The 16,098-nt window shown below is 44.9% G+C and overlaps 1 protein-coding gene across 5 annotated transcripts in view; it reads left to right on the top strand.

The window, feature by feature from the left end:
• Positions 1-16,098, top strand: part of IDE (insulin degrading enzyme) — a 110,890-nt gene that overhangs the window by 85,151 nt on the left and 9,641 nt on the right. For all 5 annotated transcript variants that reach the window (XM_073555863.1, XM_073555864.1, XM_073555862.1 and 2 more), the window contains exons 15-19: positions 2,296-2,440; positions 9,974-10,084; positions 10,800-10,920; positions 14,267-14,358; positions 15,781-15,892. In XM_073555863.1, the coding sequence (XP_073411964.1) occupies positions 2,296-2,440; positions 9,974-10,084; positions 10,800-10,920; positions 14,267-14,358; positions 15,781-15,892 (581 nt within the window). The remainder of the gene's footprint in view (positions 1-2,295; positions 2,441-9,973; positions 10,085-10,799; positions 10,921-14,266; positions 14,359-15,780; positions 15,893-16,098) is intronic.

Genomic DNA, 16,098 nt, shown 5'->3' on the forward strand with positions numbered 1-16,098 from the left:
TCCATAAATATCACCCATATGCTGCTGCACAAGGGTTAATGCTGCCCTGTAAGATGCTCCATAAATACCCCCCATATGCTGGTGCCGCTGCTGCTGCAATTAAAAAAAAAAAAAAAAAAAGACATGCTTACCTCTCCGTCGCTGGGGGCCAGGTGCCAGTGTCCTGAGCCCCCGGCGATATTTACTGGTCCCTGTTCCATCGCCGTCCACCGCTGTGTCTCCCGGATCTCTGCAGTCAGTGACAGCAGAGGGCGCACACGGACTACGTCATCGCGCCCTCTGCCGTCACAGCAGGAGGACCTGGAGACACAGCGGTGCACAGCTTGGAACGGGGACAGGTGAATATTACTCTGCCCCCGTCATACTCACCCCTCCTGGTGCAAGGTATCCTCTGCAGCGGCAGCCCCTGCTTCTCCCTCTGTTGTCTGCTTCCTGCATTCAGCTGGTCACGTGGTACCGCTCATTAAACTCATAAATATGCGCATATCCATGAGTTTAATGAGCCGTACCACGTGACCGCTGAACGCAGGAAGCAGACGGCAGAGGGAGAAGCAGGGGCTGGAGACATGTGCCAGGAGAGGTGAGTATGGTCTCTGACCCCCCCCCCCGCTGCCCCTGTTATATGACTCGCGTATAAGCCGAGAGGGGGACTTTCAGCCCAAAAAAGGAGCTGAAAATCTCTGCTTATACATGAGTATATACGGTAATTCTTCTCTTTTTCCATTAGATCCATGACATCACACGATTAATAGCGGAACGGACTAGCTGAATCCTTCTAAGCTCTATGTAGAAACAGGAGGTTGATTTTCCCTGTATGAGTCATAAGTCACTGCAAAAGTCCCTGTCAGGGGGAAGAGAGGACAGCTGGGTCAGGAGGATAAGAGGGAAATGATAAATGCAGGGACAAGAGACTTCCTGTTTCTAAATAGAGCAGAGAAAAGAGAAGGATTATCTGGGTAGAAAGGCAAAATGAGCAATTGTAAGTACAAAGTGCTGTATAATATGATGAGTGCAATATATTAAGAGGATAAAAAACTTTGATGGGAGGAGGAGGAAGGTTTCTTTATGTAGCCAATGCACGTGGAAACTTTCTATTTGCATGAAATTCTGAAGTTTCTTTTGCTTTTGATGTTTGTGTGACCTTATCTAGCTATCAAGATATAAACTGGCTCCTGAAATTCAGTCTGACTCCTAAAGTTAGGATTCAGTATATTCTTTCCCTCTTTTACCTGTTCACTATCCTTGTATATTGTTTACAGCATTAAGACATTTTTGTATTGGTATTCAGTAGCCTTCATTGTAGCGGTGACGTGCAGCCACAGGTTGTAGTGGCCATAGCTGTACAATAGCCCTTCGCTCCACATGTTTTGTGCACGCACAGCACTTATTGAAGGTTTTAATTACAAAACTTAAGCCAGGGATTATAATCCTACAAATGTGGTTTTGGTTTTAGCATAAAGAAATAAATGATTAGAAGTTAGAAAGGGTTAAATGTTAACAGTCAAAAAATAGAAGCACAGCGCTCCATCCATGTGTCGTAAAAAGAAAAGGACTTTATTCCGCCATGTTTGCAATATGGCAGAGTAAAGTCCTTTTCTTATTACTACACCTGGATGGAGCGCTGTCCTTCTATTTTTTTGACTGTCTGGACTATCCAAGAGGGTTCCTTGGAACGGGCGCCCGAATTCAGTGCGTGCTGTCAGCCTTTCTTTATGTATAGGGTTAATTCTTAAGTCCTGGATTGTGTGTTTTTTTTCTTTTGTGGGGTGGGGGGGTGTTAAAAACAGAAGTGTAGTATGGCAATGGGGAAATTTTCTGGTTCATTGGAGCCTATGAATGTGCTTTGTTTGCCATGTTTGCAGAGCTCTTGCAATAATAATACGTGCACAAAGAATAAAAACAAAAGTTAAATCTGACTTTGGTAAACGCAGCACTGGGAGGAGATGTATGGCTCGGCAGTGCCGTTTTGTGGCCAGGGTATAACCGGGCAGGCGATTGGTATGGGGTTCCCCACTAGGATCATTACCAATCTTAACAGTTAACCCCAATCCAATGAATAGGTATTAACGGTAGGTTGCAATACCCCCTTTTTTTTAAATTGCAGCTCTTGTTCTTATTTCTTGATAAAACAATTTGTGAAACTCTCCAGTTTAGATCATTCTTGGGAGGTTTGTGGGCTGATCCCTGTAGTTCCATAGTCGGAGTGCCGCTGGTCGATTACCTACTGGTTTGGATATTTGTAGCTTGGGGATGACTATGATGAAGTCAGACTTTAATTTTTATATTCTCTTTCAGCCCATTTGCTTATGTGGATCCTTTGCATTGTAACATGGCCTATTTATACCTTGAACTGCTTAAAGACTCACTCAACGAGTATGCATATGCAGCAGAGCTAGCCGGCCTGAACTATGACCTCCAAAATACCATCTATGGGATGTATGTAAGTACCTGAAGCCAAGGCGGATACGAGACCATCTCCATATCCTCCCTGGTCATTATGGGTGGAAGACTCCCACCATTGCTCAGGCTTTTAGTCCTCTGTAGAACCTACTCTTTAGCTATCATTTGTGGGGAACCAACTTTTTTTTTTTTTTTTTTTATTACTTTTTTGGAAATCAGAACCACAGAAACATGATTTCTTTCATGGTGCAGTCCAGATCCCATCCCAAAGACAATGTGACTGTGAAGCTGCATATTCATACTCTTTTTTTTGTCAAAGCTCCTCCTGGCATGTTCATCTCATTGCTTGCATTATCACATTTGGCGCATTTGTTCTTTCTTCTTTCTTTTTTTTTTTGTATTTTTATTTTTTGTTCCCATTTTATTTTCCGTTTTTCTTTTTGTTAGTCGTTACCTCTATGCTGACCCCCTCCATTGCAACATGACATACCTGTTTCTAAGGTTATTGAAGGATGATTTAAAAGAGTATACATATGCAGCCCGCCTCGCAGGTGTCAACTATGGCATTGCATCAGGGATGAATGCAATTCTTGTAAGTAAATATCTCAAGAAAGCAGCAACTTCCCATTAAGGCATGAAAAGAAATAGAACTGTGTGGGGGTGCTTGTTCTGGTTTTGTACATGGACAGGGATTTCCCCCTCCTTGTCAAAAGATTTAGGATGCAACATAATATATACACTCATCAGTGACATTGCAGTACCAAGTTAAAAAAGTCTTGGAATTCTGAAAGTCACAGCATCGATGGACATGAAAACAAAGTTTTCAAAAAAAACATTGCATAATCTCGATTTATTCAGTATGGAGTATGAGAGCCACACACAATTATAGTATCGATGAGGTTATTAATGGTTGTCCAAGGTGTGTGAGAACGGGACGAAGGAATGTTTTGACATTCTGAATTCACTTCAAGAATCATCAAGATCCGCTGCTGGCAGTTACCTTTCAGGTAAACAACCAATGATGTCCCAGACCTTCTCGATGGGAGACACGTCCAGTGATACTGCAGGCCATGGTAGCACACTTAAGTCACGCAGGCTGCTCACAGTAGCCCGAGCAACATGCGACCTGATGTCGTGTTAAAAAAAACAAAAAAAAACAATGGCTCCAGGGACACTTTGTAAAAATGGCCATAACATTGGTTTTACCACCACATCCATGTAACGCAGAGCTGTTGACCTGAAGACTAGAGGAGCTGGCTGCCATACTTTATGCCACCAAACACCATTATCGTGGGAGCAAGGAGCGTAGTGATGTTCCCTCATGATGGCCACTTTATGGCACTGCCCACGTGGTCTCCAATCCATTCCAGTCTCCAATCCATTCCAGCCTCCATGATCTTGTTCTGCACCATAAGGGAGAATGGTTGCGTGATGTAAACGAAGGGGCCTTCATGAGGGTATATCACAATGGTCCAACATCTGCAATTATGGTGTGGGGTGGCTTAGTTTATCTGGGAAGAAGACTAGAGATGTCCAGCTACCATACGTTAACAGCTCAGCGTTGCATATAGTTGTGGAACCAGTGGTGCAACCATTTCTCCAAAGTGTCCTGGAGCCATTTGACAGCATGAAGACGCCATGCCGCATGTTGCTTGTGCTACTGTGAGCAGCCTGTGTGCCCTAAACTTGCTACCTTGGCCTGTCCTCTCTCAGGGCTTGTCTCACATTAAGCACATATAGAACACTAGATTAAGGCCCGATGCTATCGCATCAAGAGGATAGTGACACACCTCTTGCCATGTTAACCCTCAATACACACACACCTCCTCAACACACACTCCTCTCACCTTTCACCATCTCCACTCACATCCACTCACTCTTTCACTCCACATACGACCCTTTCTCTCACTCCGTCTCTCATACTCACACTGTCATCGTCGCTGCTCCATGATCCCCGACATCTTCTTCCGCCGGCGCCATCCTGAATCCCGACGTTGTCCACGCCGGCGACATGTTCTTGCGGCCATGCCATCTTGAGTATTCTGAAATCCTGCAAGTGGACATTAGTGGAGATAGTGAAAGGTGAGAGGTGTGTGTTGAGGAGTGGTGTGTTGAGGGTTAACATGGCAAGAGGTGTGCTGTGACGTCACCAGTTACAACTGGACGGAAGTTGTTACAACCTGGAAGCTGCTTAGCGCATTTATTATAGTAGATTAAGGCCCGATGCTATCGCATCGGGAGGATAGTGACACACCTCTTGCCATGTGAACCCTCAACACACACTCCTCCTGAACACACCACACCGCCTCAACACACACTCCTCTCACCTTTCACCATCTCCACTCACGTCCACTCACTCTTTCACTCCACATACGACCCTTTCTCTCACTCCGTCTCTCATACTCACACCGTCATCATCGCTGCTCCACGTTCCCTGACATCTTCTTCCACCGGCGCCATCCTTGATCCCGACGTTGTCCACGCCGGCGACATGTTCTTGCGGCCACGCCATCTTGAGTATTCTCAAATCCTGCGAGTGGACATTAGTGGAGATAGTGAAAGGTGAGAGGAGTGGTGTGTTGAGGGTTAACATGGCAAGAGGTGTGCTGTGACGTCACCAGTTACAACTGGACGGAAGTTGTTACAACCTGGAAGCTGCTTAGCGCATTTATTATAGTAGATTAAGGCCCATTGCTATCGCATCGGGAGGATAGTGACACATCTCTTGCCATGTGAACCCTCAACACACACTCCTCCTGAACACACCGCCTCAACACACACTCCTCTCACCTTTCACCATCTCCACTCACTCTTTCACTCCACAATCGACCCTTTCTCTCACTCCGTCTCTCATACTCACACCGTCATCATCGCTGCTCCACGATCCCCGACATCTTCTTCCACCGGCGCCATCCTAAATCCCGACGTTGTCCACGCCGGCGACATGTTCTTGCGGCCACGCCATCTTGAGTATTCTAAAATCCTGCGACTGGACGTTAGTGGAGATAGTGAAAGGTGACAGGAGTGTGTGTTGAGGAGGAGTGGTGTGTTGAGGGTTAACATGGCAAGAGGTGTGCTGTGACATCACCAGTTACAACTGGACGGAAGTTGTTACAACCCGGAAGCTGCTTAGCGCATTTATTATAGTAGATTATTGTTCGGCAGTTGCAAACGGAGCAGCCATCAGCGGATCTTGAGGATTTTCCCAAGTGTATTCCTCAAACAACTATTACTAAGCTCATTGATAGCAGCCAAGGCTATAAGTGCGGGGATTTCTGCACGTTGTGCTCAAATTAGATAATGACTAAAATCGAGAGGTTTTGAAAACTATTTCTCTTTCGCCTCATTGGGGGACACAGAAACCATGGGTGTATGCTGCTGGTTCTAGGAGGCTGACACTATGCACAAAAAAAGGTTAGCTCCTCCTCCGCAGTATACACCCCACCGAACGGCAGGAAATTCCACAGTTTAGCTTAGTGTCAGTAGGAGGTGGACACGGGTCTTTCTTAGACCCTTATCTACCTCAATGTGCCTCGTTTTTTTCCTTCATGTTATCCGGAGGGATACAGAGTGAAGAGTAACATCTGTAGTCCCACAAAGAGACTGAGTACGGTGTGTACTGCCACCCCGTATCCTCATAGGTCTCTACAGCAGGACGAAGAGCCCCCTAACACGGATGTGTGTCAGGTGATCCAGATGGTCCTCGTTCCCCGTCTCCCACCCAGAGCCTGTCGGTCGGATGAGGCGCGGATACTCTTCTACAGGAATGACAGCACACGCTGGATGAAGGTACCCACTCCCAGCCTGGCTATTCCATAGGATGGCACCATTTTTAGCATCGGCGGTTAGCCCCGCCCATCTTCCTTTGTCTCTGCAGGGAAGCGCGCACTTCCTGCTCTGTTCTCAGGCTGCCGCCATTTTCGCAGTCTGTCAGCCGGACGCTGTCCTATCTGCCGTGCCCCCTGCAAGCCCAGACGAGCCGTGCACCTTCATTTGCTGGAAGCTGCGACAGGACACCGGACCGTGAGTAGCTCTGCGACTGCAGACTGACATCCTCCTCTGCCTCCTGTCCCCCAACTTTCCGGCACTGCTTCAGTGACTGTCCGAATTGGCCCAGAAGGGCTTGGTTCGCGGACATCGTCAACCTTCTCACGGACGCCCCCTGGAAGCTTCCAGACAGGGCAGATCTGCTGTCTCAAGGCCCGATTTGCCACCCCAATCCTTGGTCGCTCAATTTAACGGCGTGGCTGTTGAAACCGAGGTTTTGAAACAATCAGGATTTTCCGATCGAGTTATTCATACTATGATCCGAGCCAGAAAGCCATCGTCTTCCAAAATTTATTACCGTACCTGGAAGGCCTATTTCACTTGGTGTGAGGCCAATGACATCGCGCCCTTGTGTTTTTCGCTTCCTTCTGTCCTGGCGTTTCTTCAGGCAGGACTGGATGCAGGTCTTGCCCTCAGCTCTTTGAAGGGGCAAGTTTCGGCACTGTCCGTTTTATTTCAGAAGACGTTGGCCTCCCGTCCTCAGGTCAAAACCTTTCTTCAAGGTGTGGCTCACACGGCTCCTCCGTACCGAGCGCCCGTAGATCCATGGGATCTTAATCTGGTGCTCGAGGTTCTGCAAGGTCCTCCTTTTGAACCTCTCAGAGATGTTTCCCTTCCTTTCCTTTCTTGGAAAGTTGCCTTTCTGGTAGCAATCACCTCCATCCGGCGCGTGTCGGAATTGGCGGCTCTTTCTTGCCGCTCCCCTTTCTTGGTGCTCCACCAGGATAAGGTAGTTCTGCGGCCTCCGCCCTTTCCTTCCTAAGGTGGTATCCGCTTTCCACCTCAATGAGGATATTGTTCTCCCGTCCTTTTGTCCAAGTCCAACTCATCCTCGGGAGCGATCCTTGAACAAGCTGGACTTGGTCAGGGCGATGAAGGTCTATCTATCTAGGACGACTTCTTTGCGAAAGACAGACTCTCTTTTCGTCATTCCAGATGGGGTGCGGAAAGGTCACCCGGCCTCCAAAGTTACTATTGCTCGCTGGATCAGATCGGCAATTTTGGAGGCCTACCGGGTTAAGCATCGAGTGGCCCCTCCGGGAATTAGAGCGCACTCTACCCGGGCAGTGGGTGCCTCCTGGGCGGTACGTCACAGAGCTTCCGCGCTGCAGCTTTGCAAAGCTGCAACCTGGTCATCGGTTCACACGTTTGTGAGGTTCTACAATGTCCACACCTACGCTTCGGCGGACGCCAGCCTAGGTAGAAGGATCCTGCAGGCTGCGGTGGTGAGTCCACTGGCCTGATGGAAGCTTGTTTTTCCCACCCCAGGGACTGCTTTGGAGCGTCCCATGGTTTCTGTGTCCCCCAATGAGGCGAAAGAGAAAACAGGATTTTTGGGTTGCTTACCGTAAAATCTGTTTCTCGGAGCCTTCACTGGGGGACACAGCACCCTCCCATGTTCAACAACTCCTGTTCTTATGTTTGTCGGTTGGTTACAGTTGAGTTGTTTGTTCTGTTTTCAATCTATTCTGTTACTTCTCCTACTTCTTTCTCACTAACTGAGGAATTTCCTGCCGGTCGGTGGGGTGTACACTGCAGAGGAAGAGCTAACCTTTTTTTGTGCATAGTGTCAGCCTCCTAGTGGCAGCAGCATACACCCATGGTTTCTGTGTCCCCCAATGAAGGCTCCGAGAAACAGATTTTACGGTAAGCAACCCAAAAATCCTGTTGTCTTATTGTTCACTTGTGAATTCTGAGATTTTCAGAATTCTACGACTTTTAAATTGTAAAATCAAAAAATAAACGTTGAGTGTATGATGGAATAATGGGCCGTCGATGGCCATTGTGTCATGAATTAAATGAACTGCACGGGTGTTGTTGAGATCATCCCATTTGCAACTTGGATGACCCCGTTAATCATGCTTTGGCGATACTAATTAATTTCTGAACTGCTTGCATTCATGCACCCATTATATTGCGGGTTTATAGTATCCCTAACGTTCCCCAAAATTATTAGGGCTTAGTAATAACCGACAATAGACATTTTAGATATTTGTTGATTATTGGCACAGTTCACATGAAGGTGTATTTTCTAAACCAGGCAACCCCTTTTTTGAAAACTTGAGGTGTAGTTTTGCTCCATATATTGCGGGGTTTTTTCCATAAATTAAGTAAATAGAGTTTTTACAGATTAAACTATACCTAAATAAACGTTCTTATATTATGGAATTGGAGATTAGTAAAATTATCATTATGGTGTAAATAAGTTTTAATGCCCAACAACTTTAGGATGTAAAGTTTTGCATTTGTTAAATATCAAACTGTTCACAAGGTATTTTCTCTGGGAAATGTACTATGTGCTTGCTATTATCCTAACCGTTGCATGTATTCCTCACAATGGGTCAGGGAACGGTGATTAATGCCTCAAACTAAACTTGGTACCTACATTCAGGACCCATATTTTTAGGTAGACTGTTAGATCTGACAATGAGTTCTCTAGAAGAAAGTGGAATTGGACTCATGACCTTGTATTTAGGGGATAACTTAATATTTTGGGAAGATCTTTTATATATAGGTTCAGAAGTTGTATACTGTTCACCGGGAACCCACAGCACTTAGTTTTCTCATCAGTTAGTGGATTGGAAGTCGATCAAGCTCCACTCTAAAGATGGGGCCGAGGAACCAGATGGCTGGGGAATAAAAGCCACTGGACTCAAAATAATCTTTTATCCCCATGCTGAATGATAGAGGATCACTTGCTATCTTCTGGGAATAGCTCTTTCTGTACTGTCTTCTTTGAACAATCCGTTTTCAGTATTTGCTTATTTCAGGAAACCCTTCTATCCGAGTCTTGCTGATGAGGACCCCCCCCCAAGTGAATATCACCTCTTAGGCCCCATTTCGTTGTGCATTTTTCATGGGTAAAACACACACCCATTGCAGCTCCTCTCCACCCCGATCCCACGTGTTCAGAAACTGAATCCACAGTATAGTGCAACATTATAGAGTTAAATCCATTGGGTAATGGTGTAATACTGAGCTAATTCGACGTTCACACAGAGTTGTTTGAAGCGAGTTTCTTCAATGGAAACTACTACAGGACAAGCTCCTTATTTTGCTGAAGGGTTCTTTGATTCAAACTGGCCAATCAGAAAGCTGCAGATTCCATCAGGATCCACTGCAAAAAAAAATACGCTATATTTTTTTTTCTGTTCTTCCCACCTTGTGTTTTTTCAAAACCTCTCTACAAAGGGCAAATAATAAATAAAATTAAAAAAAAAAAAAAAAAAAAGGCTGCTCAAACCGCTTCATGTGATTAGCATAGAAATTAATAGTTTATGAAGTAGGTTTTAAATGGAACCACCATAAAAAAAATAAAATAAAAAAAAAAACTTGGCCTCACTTGTTCTGGGTCATCAGTACTAACAGTCTGTTTATGAAAGTGGTGCCTTGAGGGTAGGACCGCGCCTATTAACTGCACATCTGATTCAGAAGCACTCACAACTAACACTGGCAGATGTAGAAACCCAGTCCGTGTGTGTAAGGTATCGAGCTGGATGCATTGATCCGTACCCTACTTTTCCAGCTGTCTGTGAAAGGATACAACGACAAGCAGCATATCTTACTAAGGAAGATCGTTGAGAAAATGGCCACCTTTGAAATAGACGAGAAACGTTTTGAGATCATTAAAGAAGCGGTAAGTCCAGCCCTATAGTCTGTTTTTTCTGGATCATTCGTTTTCTTTCTTGTTACAGATAATTGGCAATACTGAAGCTTGGAGACACTTTATTGATTAGATCAGAAATGCTGATGGGCACCGCACTAAAATAGTATGATTATTGGAACGGATCTCTTTATGGATAAAAGCAAATTTTGTCTCTAAATTGACGGGATTAACGCTCAGCTGTAGTTTTGCTCTCTTCCTCGCCTTCAAGAAAACAGAGCCATGCTTGTACATGAGTAGTGATGAGCGAACATGCTTGGATAAGGTGTTAACTGAGCATGCTCATGTGCTAACCAGGTGTCTTCGAAAAATATGTTGGAGTCTCTCGCGGCTGTTAGACAGCTGCAACACGTGCTGGGATTGTCTAACAAACGGGCAACAGCTGTCGAACAGCCACGAGACATGCAGCCGTGGGGACTCTCGGTTAGCACATGAGCATTCTCAGATAACACCTAATCCTAACACTTTCGCTCATCACTAGTAGTGATTAGTATTGCATATGGAGCAGCAAAATGGCACACAACCTGTAGACAGGGGTGGCAACTATTTTGGGTGGTGGGGGAGTGGGGCTAGACATCCCCTTTTAAAATGGAAAAAAACTGGTCTGTCTACAAAACACAGGAACGTGGCTGTCCAGTAGGGTATTGCCGCGTGTCTTGATGACAATGTGAGATTTTCTGTGTTGCAGTACATGCGTTCTCTGAACAACTTCCGTGCAGAACAACCTCACCAGCATGCGATGTATTACCTAAGGCTGCTGATGACCGAAGTGGCCTGGACCAAAGACGAGCTCCGGGAAGGTCTAGAAGGTGAAAAATGTCTGATGTCGGGAATGTAACCGTAACTAAAGTCATCTGGTGCTGAGGAAGTGCAGAGTGTTGGCCATGGATTCTGTCTACTGAGTACATTTAAAAAGATTTTATCCCATAGAAAATGACTGACTTGTAACTCACTCCAGTCCAGCAACGTACTAAACACTTTTTACATGAGACGCCGTAATATGTCCGCGTTGGTCAAGTATTATATGACTGACAACTGTCCCATAAAGCTTGAATTAGAAATAGATCCTACATTCAGGATTTACCAAAACTGGAGTGGCCCCTTTCTATCCTCCATAGGTAATACCACAGGATGATTTCTGGTCACTGATGTGCTGCTACGGCAGCCAAGGGCCTGACAATCAGACTACAAAGCAGTGCAACAGTGCTGCAATGCAAGAAGTGATCACGTCATCGTAGAGTAAAACAAAAAAAAAAAATCCACAGCTTTTAGGATCTCAATAACCATAATTAGGGAAAGACCAAAATCTACGGCCTCTCCAGTCTGACCCCCCAGTTCATGGCTAGAGAGCAGCCCCATGTGCACACTCACAAGTCAGACTCCCTGGGAAAAATCACCGTGCAATACCAGAGCCAAACCCATACAAGGAGCTCCAGGTTACTTGGGACATCGGCTTTTTAATATGTAATTTTGTGCTTATAGTCTAAGTGGGATTGGACTTTAAAACCTGTCCCTTCACAAAACAATTGGGCACCTTGTAACGGGAGGGAGGTGTCTTATTAGGTATGCATATGTTACTGTTGATTTCTGCAGTTTTCGGTAGCACAGCACCCATGGATGATCGTTCTGAGTATGTTCTGCTGGCATTTTCTGGCCACGATCACGGTAGCCATGCAGCTGCATGCAGTCCCAAGAGGGATGGACTCGCAATGTGGCTACGTATGTCACACATTGCACCTTGGTTGTTCTATTTGTGGATTTGTATAGTGTTTTTTTCCTTCTTCATTCTGTGCACAGACTGAACACTTGGTTATTCTTTTTCTAGAACATCACATTTCTATCTCGCTGCATTCCCTCTGCTTGCTGTCCTTTGTTTGTGCCGTGGGTGATATTTGCCGCTGTTCTAATAGCCCATTTTCCAGTTGTATAACACTTGATTTGCCTTCCCGGCAGCCCTATAAATCATGTTCCCTGCTCTGCCGAGAGCGCAGCTTTATCTCCTTACACCACCTGAGCGAGCGAAGCCATTCGCTCTGGAGCGTAAACACATGTGCCGGAAGATTGCAGAGCATAAATGCAGAAACTGGGTCACAGCGAGTGGATTGTGAGCGCAACCTCCGCTCAGGTCACTTCATGCAAAATGGAAACATTACTTGAGTTTCTTTGTTCACTGCTTCCATACATCACAGAATGGCTCAAATAAGAAGATTGTCGTAGGAGCAAAGGCAATCTTCTTACCCAGCAGCAGTTTCTCCAATGCTAAAAGTGTTCGTTATAAACATGGGTCTAAGAAGTAAGGTTTCTCCTTGCGGAGAGTGACATGCCAGCTGTGGCTTGTCAAGGTAAGGAGACTTATTCGCCGTACAATGCTCCTCTGGGAAAATAATATGCAAATTGCCTCTTCAGAAAGAAAGAGGACTTTTACTCTACAGCGCCACCTATTGGTAGTAGCGATCCTACAAGTCACAATCAACCCTTTAACGAGTCTTGTAGTATGACTTAGGATACAAGCCAAATCAAATTGAGATTCTGATTTGGCTTGTATCCTAAGTCATACTACAAGACTCGTTAAAGGGTTGATTGTGACTTGTAGGATCGCTACTACCAATAGGTGGCGCTGTAGAGTAAAAGTCCTCTTTCTTTCTGAAGAGGCAATTTGCACGTTATAAACATGAAACTCGCCAATGACAATAATCGTATTTGATACCAAAGTTCTTGCCCTGGAAAAAAATAAATCATTAGAATGTGTATGAGGAATGCAGTGAAAATTTAAAAATTACCCCAAAATTTTAAGGGGGCTTCCTTAAATTCTGGTAAGTCTGAGACCAGACACACTGGCTGACTGTACGCTACAAGCTAATGTCAATGGCTTCATGACTTTTAAACTAACTTGTGCTGCCATTGACCACATGATCAGCCGCACAAGGTCTTGGGGCTCATACTTGCGAGAGACTCGCAAGATTCTCGTGCGAGTCTCTCACATGAAAACCTGGCACTGCCGCCGACACTGGGACCGGAGCGTGCGGCTACATGTATTTCTATGCAGCCGCACGCTCCGGTCCGAGGTGCCACCTGCAGTGCCGGGTTTTCGTGGGTAAAGAGGCTGGGTGATACTACTTAGTCCAGTGTGAACTGTGTAGGGAGGCACAGGGCTTCCAGATATTGAGGGTCTGACATAAGCCCAAGACTTCATTGTTAAAGCCAATTGCAACCTCGTCACAATGAATCAACTTTGCAAATGGAGTTGAAGACATTTCTACCTTTTCGTCTGTCACTCCTATAGGTCTCACTACAAATCAACCCTTTGTAACCAGATCCTGCAATCCTCGTACTATCTGCCAAATGAATTTACATCAGGGAGATGTAGGGTAGAAAAAGAAAAGAGTAGTCTGATGGAAAGTGTAGACCATAGAGGGGTTGTTTGTGGGCATATCATGGTTACACAAAGGATATATAACCATAAAATTGTAGGACATTTTTTTAGCAAGGTCATCTGCAAGGGTGAATTATTATTTTTTTTTTTTTACCAGTTAAATCTTTATTTTATTTGATTTATGTAGCGCCATTAATTCCACAGTTCTTCACACACATCATTGTCCCCATTGGGGCTTGCAATCTAACTTCCACATCGGTATGTTTTTGGAGTGTGGGGGGAAACCCAGGCATACGTGGGGAGAACATACAAAGCTCTTGTTCTTGGTGGGATCTGAGCTCCGGACCTTGGTGCCGCTGTGCTGATCACTGAACCGCTGTGCTGATCACTGAGCCACTGTGCTGCCCTGTGGTTTCCAGTCTTAGTTTCCTCTCCTGATGCAATGACTTGGTTGCAATTGTGCGGTGGATGTATGGCAGTAACTGGCCTCAGTACTGATGTGACCACTGGGGCATTGGTGCTAGAGAGGCAGGGCACATGCCCCACACTTGTTCTCATGAGTTGTGTTTAATTCTCAGACCTTGGCGTAGTTGCTGGCCCTGCTGATGTGATTATTCCACCACACACCATATTTTAACCTGTGTATCGCTGGCGGCCATCAATGCTCTACTTACATTGGATGTATAACAGGGTTATCTGATTATTCGCTTTATTCTTGTAAAACCTGAATTGTCAGTCCAGACTGATCTGCCGTTGCTTTATCCGCTGTTCTTTTCTCCCAGATGTTACCGTTCCTCGTCTCAAGGCCTTCATTCCTGAGCTGCTGTCCCGGCTGCACGTTGAAGCTCTTCTCCATGGCAATATAACAAAGCAGGTTGGTTACTGACCGCACATGTATGAGATTACAAGCCATCCATAACAAACAATGATGGATGCTACAGTATACCACACAACGGGCATGGCACTGTTCAAGGTGTCCCAAGCAAATTGGGCCCAATGCCTTCTTGTATTGTGGCTGCTATGCACTGTTAGGCCTCATTCAGACATCCATGTTACACATCCTTTTTTCCTTTATGGATACAAAATGTATTCATTACAGTCTATGGTGCTGTTCACATGTCAGTGTTTTTCCAGTATCACAGATGAAAATACAAGTCTATGGGTTTGTGAAAAACACGTAGAGCACACGGATAGCATCAGTGTGCTATGTGCTCTGTGTTTAAAGGGAACCAGTCAACAGAAATAACATTGTTAACCTGCAGCTACGTGGTTAATCTGCACGTTAATAGCGTTATGATGCCCGGCATCTCGGCATGCTTAGCATGTCATTCTCCCCAAGGAGAAACGATACTTCTTGGATATCAGTCAGACGCCTCTCTCACACTTTGCACTGACGAGGGACAGTACCCCGAAACACAGTGTCTGCAAATTGAGATTCTGGTTTTGGCTTTTATCCTAAGTCATGTAACAAGGCTTGTTAAAGGGTCGACATTGACTTTTAGGATTGCTACTTCCAATAGGTGGCACTAGAGTTCTAGTCCTCTTCCTCTCTAAAGAGACAATTTGCAGATGCCTGGCATATGCATGTAGCCAAATTCAGCGGGGAGAAAATGAACTTTACTTTCCCCACCAGCATTCGGTTTCCTATGGGTAATATATGTGATCGATAATACTTCACCCGTAGACTTCTGTGTATTTAAAAGAAAAAAAAAAAAAAATATATATATATATATATATATATATATATATAATATATATATATATGAGATATATAATATATTTTGTGTGTGTGTATAGATAGAGAGAGATATATATCTCTATCTATTATACTACCAAGAAGTCTATGGGTAAAGTGTGCCGCTATGTACCATTCTACACGCATCCTGAGGTCTTCTTTTTTTTTTTTTCTTTTTTTTTTAAATTTTCATAACTTATCCATTGTAGGAATGTCACGGACGCCCCTCACCCACTGGCCCATCAGTGGAGGCCAATCGTCTACTAATGGGTTATAATATCAAGTCGTTAATGTATACATCATAAGTTCATTGTGGGACCGATGCCTCCGTTAGGCTCAGTCACCGCTTGCATTTAATGTATATAGTGGGAGCTTTTTCTGACATATGCAAAATGCGAAGGGGGGGGCGAGAAGGAGTTAAATTGCCTTATGAACATTGCTGGAAATATCTGATGGGCTTCATACTCTCCCACTGTCTGTGCGTGGATGTGTAGCATGGGTGTTATAAAATGTAAAACTGCTATCACCATTTTGGATTTTTTTTTTTTTTTCCTTCTGCAGACGGCACAGGGCATGATGCAGATGGTGGAGGACACCCTCATAGAGCATGCCCACACCAAACCACTGCTCCCAAGTCAGCTGGTCAGATACAGAGAAGTACAGCTGCCCGATGGCAAGTCCCTGGTCCACCGCCACTTGATTACTGAAACAGGGCATTATTGATCGGTTATGACGCCCTGTTTTTAAATTCGTTTATTGAACCAAAGGCAGGGTATACAGTATGCAAACTGACAGCAACAAAAATATCATGCAACACACATGCATATCACAGAGTATCAATGTCAAACAGCTTGTGTATATCAACTGTGCATTGAATAA

This window comes from Dendrobates tinctorius, unplaced genomic scaffold (assembly GCF_039654945.1).
Source record: "Dendrobates tinctorius isolate UK_male_01 unplaced genomic scaffold, ASM3965494v1 ptg000230l, whole genome shotgun sequence".
NCBI lineage: Eukaryota > Metazoa > Chordata > Amphibia > Anura > Dendrobatidae > Dendrobates > Dendrobates tinctorius.